Raw genomic sequence first — 11,619 nt, forward strand, 5'->3', positions numbered from 1 at the left:
GTTGTAATGAGTTCTATGTCCCTGGCACATTAAGTGCATCATGGAAACATATTGTATCGAAATAGTTTGGAGGAGAATACTGGGGATGAAAGAGAATGGGTGCTTTGATCAGCTCCCTGGGGTCCTGAGCGCGCACAGACTGACTTGCAAGGAGTCATTCAGCTCCAGCTAGACACACTTACAACACCATTCAAAGAAATTTGCATATCTGTAATTTATCACATTGGTCCAGATCATTATTGCAAGGTAAATAAAAGTTAGTTGAATAAAAAAAATCAATCATTGCAAATATAGAGCAAACTGCGAAGCGAATTGTGAGATGAAAAACAGAAATAAGTATGTCCAGAAACATGATGGTTTTGAGTTGACTTTAATTTTTCCAGCAGCTTTAAAGCAACAGGTTATGCTCTGTCCAACAAACAACAACAAACCCCACAGGAGTGACCACAATTTCTGTGCCTTTCTGCTTTAGGAGAGTACACTTGTAGCTTCCCACTGGAATGAAATTATAAAGCTGAACATGATGTGTGTGACTGTAACTAGCCCCTAACACACATAAAAATTGGTGCACACTGTGGTGAGAGATGAGAGACAGCTTAATCTCTGTATCTGCAAGTGGTAAGGTTAAATCTCATTTTTCCCTACTGTCGATCTCATTGCCAAAACCCTGTTTGCTGAATTTAACTCAAAAAGATGAAGTATCCAGACACCCAGCCAACAGGAAAGCTTGCTTTCCAATGTCCCATGAGAACAAGTGAAAATTTAACAGGCAGGCATTGTTCTGAGTTTTTAAACAACCCAGTTAAACAGCAAACAAGAATCTTCAACTTGACCTTGGAAAAGGCTGTGTGCATGCAGATAATCTATCAAACAACTTGGGATGACAATGATATATTTCAAAGTATTGTCAGATGAAAAGATTGATAAATCTGCTGCCGCACAGAGAGAACTTGGAAACAGCAACCAGCAATTTAACTCACCAGCTCCGCCTCCTCCTGCAGGGTCCCCACTGCCCCATCCCCACCCTCACACCCCAGCCCGTCTTGTGGCCAGCCAGCTCTGGGGAAGTGGCTAGTAAATCAGAGCTGTAATACTTTTTAAGGGGCACAGAAAAGCTGGGAACAGTACTTTTCATATTAAGCGCAATATTTCTTTGCTTTCGTGGTGAACAAAAGTCATAGCAAGACGTCTTTGTGGCTAATTCAGTCAAAGGCACATCCCTGGTTCCCCCCGCAGAAAGGTCAGTGTCGTTGTGTTTGGTCCACCGAGGGGGTGTTTTCACACTGAAAACTAGCCAGCTGTCCTTGTCATACCCTCACCATTGGGGTGCAAGCACTAGCCATGGCTATTAGGCACATTCTACACCTGCAAAATATACCGATTTCCAAGACTTTTCAAGACACCCTCCGGTTCTCATGCCCCCTCCTCTGTCTACTAAACTTTGACAACACAATTCAAGCCCTGGATGAAAGCCGTGCAAGCTAGAGGAGCGCTGGGGAGGGGGCAGCTCCGCTCCTGCTTCAGGGTGTCTATTGAGCAGTCATCAAAGAAATGAGGCGTCAAGTATGTTTTCAAAAGTATGGAAAAACTTCCAAATAATTGCTGTGAGGAGTCACACATTTGCTATTGCCACAAATGCTAATTGTTGAGCCCTAATATTTAATTGTATGCGCTCGCGCTCTTTGTGGGGTTGCAGCCAAGCGTCCTTCGTTTGGAAATGGCTCATTTTAAAATTTTCTATTCTTATTTCAGATCCTCCTGGATATGAATTTCTTCTGAATTAATCCAGAGCAAGTGCAAGTTTAGTTTTGTTTTGTTTTAATGTCAAAGCTTGTTCAGCTGGATCTCATAATAAAACTTCTAGGGAATCTCCTAGGTAGAGTTCTCACCCCAGTACGTTTCCATGTCTTTCTCAGATTCCAGCTGCAGGTGACTAACTCTTGGGGAGACAACCTGGTACTCAATCATGAAAGAAGCCAAAGGGGCGCCTATGCAGTCGCTGGAGAGAAACTGAAAAATAGAAACAATTTTTAAAAATCTTTAGGAGAGCGAATTCCCCCACGGATCAGTACTTTAAGACAGGAGCGCAAATAAAACACTAGCTTTCTTTCTACACACCAAAGATTTCTATCTGGCTGCGGAGGGTTGAGGGAAGCGAGCTGGGAGTGTGAGGGCTATGGATTAGCTGGTGTCTCTCTAATCCGGATCTTTGTCTAATCCTGCTACCCAAAGTATAGAGAATTACATGGGGAAATCTTAGAGGAAGCAAGGTACAGGAGTGCCCAGGACACCGTGGGTTGCTGGGACATAGGTAGGAGTGAAGCATTCCGGTATCACGGGAGAAGGAAGAGGGGTGCCTCTCATTAGGAGAGAACCCAAAAGCCTGTACTGGAAGCCTGGGGCCGCCCCACAGCCTGCCTCCCTTAAGTAAAGTGCCAGTGCCTCTCCAAAGCAATGCCAGCGCAACAGGTTGTTTGGAACTGATGCAGACACGCCAGGAAACCTGCTGTCATTAATCTATGGAGATCACCCAGGGGTCAAGCCTCTATGAGAAGCAACGGTAGATCCCCAAGAGTCCAAAAGTGGGACCAGCTAGAAGCTTGTGCCCCGACGACTGGAGCCGCTAGCGCGGGCGCTAGGGCCACCAAGCAAAACCAGCCCGCCAACAAACTGCGCTCTAACCTCCTGGTTCCTGGCAGCCGGCTACCCGAGGCTCCCCGCCGAGCCAGAGAGCGGCAGTCACCGGGGCCTCCTTAGAGGAAGCCTGAAGCCCTGATTATGGGCCCCCTCCTGGCCGATGGCCCCCAGTTCAACTCGCCGCTTCCGGGATCCCCTCTTGGAGACTTTCATGCGCAAAGATAGCAGAACGGCGGAGAGCTGGTGCCAAGCAGCAGCTTCCAGCCTCCTAGGCGGACAGACCGCACCTGAACCCCAATTTTTCCGGTAGCCGGGGCTAGGCTGGCCTCCCGGGCTACACCTCCGAATCCATCCTGGCTCTCCGGAACCCTGGGAATAGACAGGAGCAGACGGGGCGCATGCGCGCCCACGGCCAGGGGGACTCCCCAGCGGCCAAGTTTGGGGAAAGTTTGGCGCGGTTCGCTTTGGCAGCGACCATTATCCCAAAGGCTGGGTTGCCCTGGATAGGAGGCCAGGAGCCCACCGACGTCCCAGGAGCCGGTTTGGCAGGGGACCGAGGGCTGAAAAGCGGCAGAAGGTGGGGAGAAGAAGGCCTTTTGTGTGCGGCACAGGAGTGTCACTTGCGCACAAACGCAGCAGCGCGCTCAGCCGCCGCCTCAGCCTCCTCGGCTGCACCTCCGCCTCCGAAGCGCTTCATTACAGCCCAGCCGTTCCCCCGCCTCCCCCCGGCCCCAGCCTTTGTTCGGTTTGAAAGTAATGCTGTGAATTAAAAGAAATGACAATATTTTCTATCTGCTTGAAAGTCCAAGAGAAGAGCCCTTGAGCTTGGCAAAAATCAGGCAAATCATTCATCATGCCACCCCGCACCTGTGGTCTTGGCATTGAAAACCCTCCAGACCTATTCCTATTAAACTTAATTATTCCCCCAAAGCACACAATGGTTGAAATGGAGCAGGTTGGAGTCTGTTTATTGGTGGTAAATGTTTTTCTGAAGATCTTCTGAATCTCATTGTTAGCTCGTTGTTTGAGGCTGCCCTCTTTCTTTCAGACTGGAGTAGCCTTGGACTTTTCAATTTTCAATCGTAACATCTGCTTAATCGTACGGATCAAAATATGGAGACACAAAACATATGTAATGGTTGATTTGTTAAATCCTGGTAATGAGTTATTAACAAGGGAAAACAATGGGCAGGATGGTGAGAGCCGTATAGTAACAGAGTCACTTTATGTAACGCCTGACGTTCCCTTCTTGATAAATGGAACTAAGGTCTGAGCGCCAGGTGATAGCAAGAAAATCAATGTCTTTAGGGGCCAGCACTGAGACTTTTTTTCTATGTGAAAAATTAGGAGACATAAAACTTAATTGGCTGGTGAGGGGTGGGGGAAACAGTGGTCTTAAGTTTAATTGCCAGTGGGCTTAGCAAGGGAGACAAAACAAGATTTGGGCCTGTTTGTTTGCTACACCCCAGCCTCAAGTCCAAGTGTATCATTGAAAATGTGTTTTATTATAACACATGTCATGCTTTACAGTTCCCATATTGTGTGGAGACAATGGTTAATGGTACATTAAAGACAGGCAGGCCATGCCAACACGTCTTGGAGACATTGTAAGGGCCTCTCTCTTTGCTTGTGTTAGGCAGCTGCAGTCCAGGACCCAGAAGCACAAAAAGAACAAGTTTGAAATACCAGGTGCATCCCAGAGACCCACGACAGGGATTGATATGTTATAGCCCAGGACATGAACCTAGCAATAAAGATATCATTTCGATTGTCTGCGCCTTCCACGGCCTGTAAAGCTGGGAGGCCCTGAGCAGTCTGCTTTCTGGCAGGCCTGTCTCTCTCCCTGGGTTTCTCCATCTCCCTGGGCCAAATCCCAACACCTGTTGGCCAGGCCTCTCATCCTGTCGTGGGAATCCTTCCCGACCAGTGGTTCCAGATCTGAAAAAACGCAATTGGTTGTGGAATTATTTAGGACCATTCCCACAGGCTGCAGAAGGCGCTGGAAAGGCTGTGGGAGGGGAGGGTGAGGGAGAGAGGGAGGGAAAGGGCTCTTCCCAGAGAGATTCGCCAGGGAGTACTCAACTGGTGTTTGTTCAACCTCGCAGCTGGTACTCGGTGCTACCGCAAAGGCCCATTAATGGAAATAGGATGAGTTTGTGGATTTAAAAAGCTTCACACCCTCTCCATGGAGGGGCGTTAATCCTGGTACTGGCAGATGAGCAGTCCTGGGAAAGGCTGGCAGGCGGTTTCACATGAGCTCCAACAAGGCCTTTTATGCCCTCTGCTTCCAGTCTGGGGTGCAAGGTTCCCTCTCTTTCCCACCTACTTTTGCTGCCTGGTGAGACCCACAGAATTCAGCTGCTTCCCCAGAGTTTTTAGTTAAGACACAGTGTATCCTCCATAGACAGGAAGAGGCTCCACTAGGGGGCTCCATTCCCGAAGCTTCCCAGGCTGGGTTGTGGAAGTATCTCCCTGGTCTTCTTTGGACCTCTCTAGGCCTTCCCCACTTCAAGAGTCATCCCACACCAAGTTCATCTCAAAACTGGAAGTTCCACCAAGAGAATAAAAAGGAAGGGCACAATGAATGTTCTTTCTAGGCTCTGACAATAGAAAGCCACCTTTTTCTTGGAAATGGGGTGACATCTATCTCTTCACATCATGACAAAGAAGACCCTGAAGGCTCACCCACCTGAAGTGTAAGGGAATGAGAGGGTGGGGGAAAGAAGCTTTTTACTAAATATTGTCCTTGGTGTTCAAACTGGAAGACAGATCAGTTCAATAATAAAGAATGGAGAAAGCAGGAGTGGAGTTGGCTCTGGCCAGAGAGGGTACAAAGTTGAGGAGAACAGGAGGGTATGTCACAGGACACCCCACTTTCAGTAAAGCATCATATCTTTTGCAGCACTTTCCCCACCCCCATAACCAGCAGTGGAAACTGGACCACTGAGTAATGGTTTTGCCAGCTCTGCAGTAAAGATCATAAAATACACCCCGGCCTGGGTTTACAGCTTCTTTATTATACTAAATGATGAAGGCCACCAGGGTGAACTTTAAAGTCTTTCCCCTAGTGGTGGCAGGCCAGGGTTCAGCACAAGGGATGATGGGTTCAAACAGCAAGGCCTGGCAAAACCTAACCATAGCCACCCAGCAATTATTTTCTTGAGCATTTTTCTAATTTGGAATAGGGTGGGGGTAGGGGAGTATTGACTTAGGACTGCTGAATGCCCATCACTCAAGTAATCCCCACATAGTCTTCCCAGTGCCAGGCTGTATTTGTGGGCCAGAGATGGCTCAGGCCAGAGACTCCCCAGCCTGGCTCCCCTGCACCCAGCACAACTCAGGCCTCACTGATGCCAAAGGAGCCTCTGAAATGATACGTTTGTTCTGCTTTTACTGCTGTATATTTTAAGAAAAAGAATTGCTACACTGGAATGAATAGATTATGAGTAAATAAAAAGAAACTGTCAGTCTCTTTGAAGATTGTGCTTAAAGGGACTTGCCAAGTCAGGACACGAGAGTGACAAGATAGAGACCTTGGTGCTTTGCACGCTTAGCTGGGCTCTTCCGCTTCATCTGCACAGCACTAAAGGATGTGTTGATGCATTGAATCACAAAAAAGTGGCATTCGAAATAAAAGGTGCCACACCACAATGATTGTAGTGTTTGAACTGTGAAGTGCTACACTGCCCCATCCAATGGAAAGGCAGGTCTACACAGAAAGGGAAAAAAAGATACACTTTCATAACTTATAAGGAAGTTAGAATCTAACATTTGACTTTCTAATGAGTGTAATGAGATTACATGCCTGATAGGAGCATTTGTACAAAAGCAACTTTCGTGTTTAATGAGGCCGTAATACAGGGCAAAATCGAATTATTTTTTTCTCCTTCTTAAATATCTCCAGAGTAAAACCAACTTTCAGGAGGAGAGGAGGTGGGAGAAGAGGAGGCTTGAGGAAGTGAGAGGATCCAGGGCTCAAGGCCTCCTGGGTAACGTTGCGACCCAGAATCTTAGCGTGTCTGGCCAGGCCGCTCTGCAGGGTAGGTCCAGTTCCTAGCCTCGCTTTAATTACTCTTGGATGAAGTCCATGGCACCCGCGGCGCGCGCGGGGGAACCCCTCGGTGGGTCTGAAACTAGGTTAAAGCGATTAGCATGCTGTCTGTACATGTCCTCTGGCCAGGCGAGCGCGGGGGCGGGGGTTGGAGTAGGCAATGGGGAGATGGGCGATTGCACCTTGACTCCCCAGGCCTGAGCTACTCCGTGAAACAACTTACCTTGACCCGGCCTGTGCCTGCGGTGGCTTCTAACCAAAGGTTCCATGCCAAAGTGAGCGTCTCCTGCCCTGCCCCCCCACGGGCCGGTTCTCCACTAACCACCAAGAGCTCAGACACCACTGACCAGCATCTAGAGCGCCTGGGAGTCCACCGTGGCTCATAGGGAGACAAGTCCAGCCTAGGCTCCCTGGGCTTTCTGGATGAGAGTTCAAACTTATCCTTCGCTTCTCTTTTGGTTCGCTAGAGGGCGACCCTGCTACCTCTGTCTCAAGAGCAGAGGTGGCTGAATGGCCATGGGGTGGAGAGCTTCTCTTGCCTTACTCCAAAGGCCTGAAGGTTGTGGGGGGGTCTCCTGACAAGATCAACTTCTTTGTTTCCTTTCAGGTGAGAGTCTGACTTTCGGGAACCTGATGTTTACGTGCAGAAGGGATGCATCAGGGCCCAGCTCTGGAGCAGTTCTGTCTCCCTAGCCAGTGCCAGCAGAAAAGCCCCCTCCCCTGCCTAGCCATGATTCTAGACTCTGATTAGGCACTATGGCAGTCACTTGGGAGTGCCAAGCAGTATCCCTAGACCTCAGCTTTCCCACTCTGGAAAATGGGAATAATAAATTACCCATGACCTAGTTGTCCTGTGGGGTGTTTGGTAGTGAGGGGTATGATATGCATACAGGCAAGTTATTACTATTGAGAGCCAAGATGACAGATTAGTGGCTATCAAAAAGCATGGATTTATTCTCCCACCTACACACACTCCCATTTAGACCAAATCTAAATGAAATATAGATTACTCCTAGACGGTTAGGATTTGAGCCTCTATTTCTGTTGCTTTTAAGAAAGTTAATCCTTAGCCGGGCGGTGGTGGCGCACGCCTTTAATCCCAGCACTCGGGAGGCAGAGGCAGGCGGATCTCTGTGAGTTCGAGACCAGCCTGGTCTACAAGAGCTAGTTCCAGGACAGGCTCTAAAAAAGCTGCAGAGAAACCCTGACTCGAAAAACCAAAAAAAAAAAAAAAGAAGAAAGTTAATCCTTTTGAATACAGATACTCCTATGATCCACTAAACAAACAACTTATAGAAACAAGAGCAAATAGCATTTATTAACAACGCGTAGAAATAAATCAGATCTGACATTAAATAAGCATGAAAATTTCTGACCAGAGTTCTTACAACAACTCAGAGTTCTGCCAAATGTGCCGGGGAAAATCATCCACTGTAGCATATTATAGAATACCATGATAAATTATATAAATTATATATTTAAAAAGAGACAATCTATTTCATTAACTCAACACAATAATAAATAGATAAATAACAAAGCTGATTGCCATTAGAAAAAATGTGATCTTTAAATTACATTTACATTATAGGTATTTACACCGTACAATATGCACAAAGACACACAGCTGGCCTGGTGTGAGCTTTCTCAGGATACAAACTCAAAAGGTGGTTCGTTCTCTATATTGTCGAAAGATTTACTGTTGAGTTTTCTGGGGTCCTCTGGGGTCCACACTTTAGCTGTACGGATAATATTTTGTTCTTTGAGCTGTTTCTCATCAGTCCATGAGAGAGAGTGCCCAGCAAGAGGAGGGAGGCCATAATCCGGGTCACTGGGAGAGGGCGAGCCTGGGAAGGAGAAAGGAGAAAACAGATTGTGAACACCCAACTATGTTCCCAGTAATCACCCATGGTACTTCAGTCCCCTCTGAAGCAACTGAGACACTTTTCTATCCCACCTCTCAAACTCTTGGCGCCCTCTCCCTGAAACCAAAGGAGGTGCACGTCTGACTGGCGTGCACGTCTGACTAGGACGCACGTCCTCCAAGCTTGAGTCAAGTATCAGAAAACAGAATCGAAAGGTCGTCCTAAATGTTCCTAGTGCCCACCCATAGTCTATCCTCATCAATCAGCCCTGTGCGCCAGACCTTTCTGTCTCCGTCCCGTTTCCCTCAGCTGATGCCAAGACTCAGACGCACTTACGGGTGCCTCGATGGCAGATGATGACCTTCTGGGCCTGGTTACCCGGGCTGTCCCCGCCCAGGTGCCTGCTGCCACCTGGGCCCCCGCAACCACCTGTGCCACCACCGCGCAGTGGCAGGTCCGCCTGCACCAGCTCGCTGAGGAAGTTGATGTAGCCTATGGCCAAGCGCAGCGTGTCTACCTTGGAGAGGCGCTTTTCGTAGGGCAGCGTGGGGATGTGCGAACGCAGTCCCTCGAAGGCGTCGTTTATGGACTGCATGCGGCGCCGCTCGCGCACATTGGCTGCTTGTCGCAGTTGCTGCAGCTCCGCCTCGGAGCGCACGCGTCGCCGTCGCCGTGCTGCCGCCGCTGCAGCCGCCCGGTTCAGACCACGGAGCCGCGCTCCAGGGGACAGTACCGCGGTGCAAGGGTAGGCAAGGCACGGGGGCGGCGAGCCGGGCGAGTAGGGGAAGCCGCCTACGGGGACCCCTGCCTCACAACAGTAGCCGCCGCTGTCCTCGGGCTCGCTGGGGTCCCCCAAAGGCGGCGGAGCGAGCGCATGCGGGGCGGCCGAGGGTGCGGACTGCAGCAGCAGGCACGCCCCGTCGCGGTAGCAGTATTCGTGCAGCTGGTGACTGAGGAACTCCACCTCCGCCTGCTCATCCCCCAGCAGTTCGTCGCCGTCCTCCAGTGGGTCCCGAGAGGACTGATCGGTGAAGAAGTCTTCCTCATCGAAGTAAGCAGACGGGAATGTGTCCAGGCCCCCGGGAAAGTGCTCCAACAGCACGGCGTCCATGACGGCCGCTGCCCAGGCCCAGGGAGACTGCTAGGCTGCTCTGGGTGACGTTTATTGAAAGATCCGTGGCAGTTCGGGCAGGTCCCGCAGCCCCTCCCTCGTGGGGCTGGCACTGAAGAAGGCTAGGAGACTGCGGGTCTCCGCCCCAGGGCCTCTCTGGAGTGCGCTGCTGTTGGCTCTTGCTGGCACTGGGGCTGCACTGGGGAGGGCTGGGACCCGCTTTTTGGAGCTGAGGGCCGGCACGCGAGGATTCTTATAACTACATCCACAGGCGCGTGCCAGGGACCCCGCGCGCCAGCCAATCAGAGCGCGTGGAGTGGTCGGGGAGGGGACCCGCAGGACTGGCAGCGGCAGTGGCGCTGTCCTCAGTTCCCAGTTCCTGCTGCAGAGCGAGGTGCTGTTTCTCCCGCTGCGGCTTTCTTTAGTACCTGCCCAGCGCTCAGCTCCCTGGACTACCTACAGCCCATGACGCTTTCCTTGGGTCCTCAGTGCTGCGCAGCGCAGCCCCGGGTTTTCTCCACTCGACTGGAACATCTAGCAGAGGTCCTAGGAGCGAGGGACTGGAGTCCCAGCCAACCAGCCTCCAGCCAGCAGCCTGAGCAATCCAAGGGTGACTGTTCTCAGAGACCGGTTGAAGATGTTTCTCTTCATACCCCGGTCATAGAACGGGTGCTTAGCCTGGATCAGGTTTGGGGCTTCCATACCATCATCAGACCCTTCCAGGACTCTTGCAAGTTCGCGAAGGATGCACAGAAGTTTGATAGTGACCTAGTACTACTCCCTAAGAGTTCCAGACGCAGCGCAGGGAGTAGGAGCCATGTCCAAGGGCGCCACACGGAGTTGGTCTGCCTCCCACTGCCCTTTCCGGGCCCCAAGAAAGGGAGACCAGACCGAAGGGGCAGGTTCCAAAGCAGAACCGTGGGGTGTGTTTCTTCCACAAGCAAATCCAGACCCTGGTTGTTCTGAGCAATAAACCCGCTACAAAAGAAGTCAATTGAATTGTCCAGTGCTGAGCAGTCAGGAGTGGGGGTTGGGAGGTGCCATTGTAGTTAAAGAGCAGTGTAAATGATTTTCAAAGCCCGGGTTTCACCTTTCTGACTGGCCACCCGACCATCTTTGAGTGACTTCTCCCCCCTCCCTCGCCCTTTCGACCTTACTTCCTATTTTCAGACACCATTAAAGGAACGCAACCAGCCCCAAGACACACTTTCTCACAGACTGAAGTGCAACAAAGAAACACTTGTTCAAGGTCGCGGCAGTTCCACCCCGGGAGAGCAAACGCTACCAGGACCAGTCCGGCCGTCTTTCAGCAGAGGACTGGTGTTGTCATTTCGGAGCCGGCCACTTCTCTTTCCAGACAGTTTTCCTCAGAGGCGTCCTGAGTTATTAAGACTCCCTTCAGGCCCACGAGTTAAGAAAGTGTCTTAAACACCTCTAATTTTGGAAATTTCACTGTAGTCGAACAGAGTTCCAAGGTCCAGTCATCAGGGCCAAACGATGTCTAATACTAGACCAGAAACTGAGCGTCCTTGACTTGTGGGAATCTCCAGACATTTTAACCCAAAGACCACGGTTTCATAGTAGGTTCTTTCATGTGTTGGGTTTTCAGTCTGTGTCCTCCTTCATATCTCGGTGGTTATCCATAAAAGGGTGCAAAGGTGGACAGGTTCCCTGTGATGGAGGGAGGATACCTTGGAATATTTTTTTACTTAGATGTTTCTGTGATATCATCGGGGTGGGATAGGAGGGGCAGCTGTAGGTTCCAGCTGTTGGTATGCACCCAAATTTCTCACACTGAAAAACACCCAGTGCCTGGGCATATTAGTCTATGCCTTTTATCCCAGGACTCCAGAGGCTGAGGGGGGAAGATTGTGAGTTCAAAGCTAATCCTGTCTAAAAGCATAAAGGTGAAGACATAAAAAGTTCTCCTTACCTGACTTAATTAGAATAAAACTAAG

General features: G+C 50.0%; 1 protein-coding gene across 1 annotated transcript; it reads right to left on the reverse strand.

Annotated features, from left to right (window-relative positions):
* Positions 1 to 8,332: 8,332 nt before the first annotated feature.
* Ptf1a (pancreas associated transcription factor 1a) lies at positions 8,333 to 9,661 on the reverse strand. The gene is made up of 2 exons (XM_038332316.1): positions 8,887 to 9,661; positions 8,333 to 8,532 (listed from the first exon to the last, which is right to left on the reverse strand). The coding sequence occupies exons 1-2, from the start codon at positions 9,659 to 9,661 to the stop codon at positions 8,333 to 8,335; spliced, it is 975 nt and encodes a 324-aa protein (XP_038188244.1).
* Positions 9,662 to 11,619: the final 1,958 nt, after the last annotated feature.

This window comes from Arvicola amphibius, chromosome 6, assembly GCF_903992535.2.
Source record: "Arvicola amphibius chromosome 6, mArvAmp1.2, whole genome shotgun sequence".
Taxonomy (NCBI): domain Eukaryota; kingdom Metazoa; phylum Chordata; class Mammalia; order Rodentia; family Cricetidae; genus Arvicola; species Arvicola amphibius.

Bases quoted from the DNA above. Each gene is read 5' to 3' on its own strand.
- Ptf1a (XM_038332316.1), bottom strand. From the start codon at position 9,661: ATGGACGCCGTGCTGTTGGAGCACTTTCCCGGGGGCCTGGACACATTC. The intron at 8,533-8,886 runs GTAAGTGCGTCT...TCTCCTTCCCAG, and splicing joins CATCTGCCATCGAGGCACCC to GCTCGCCCTCTCCCAGTGAC.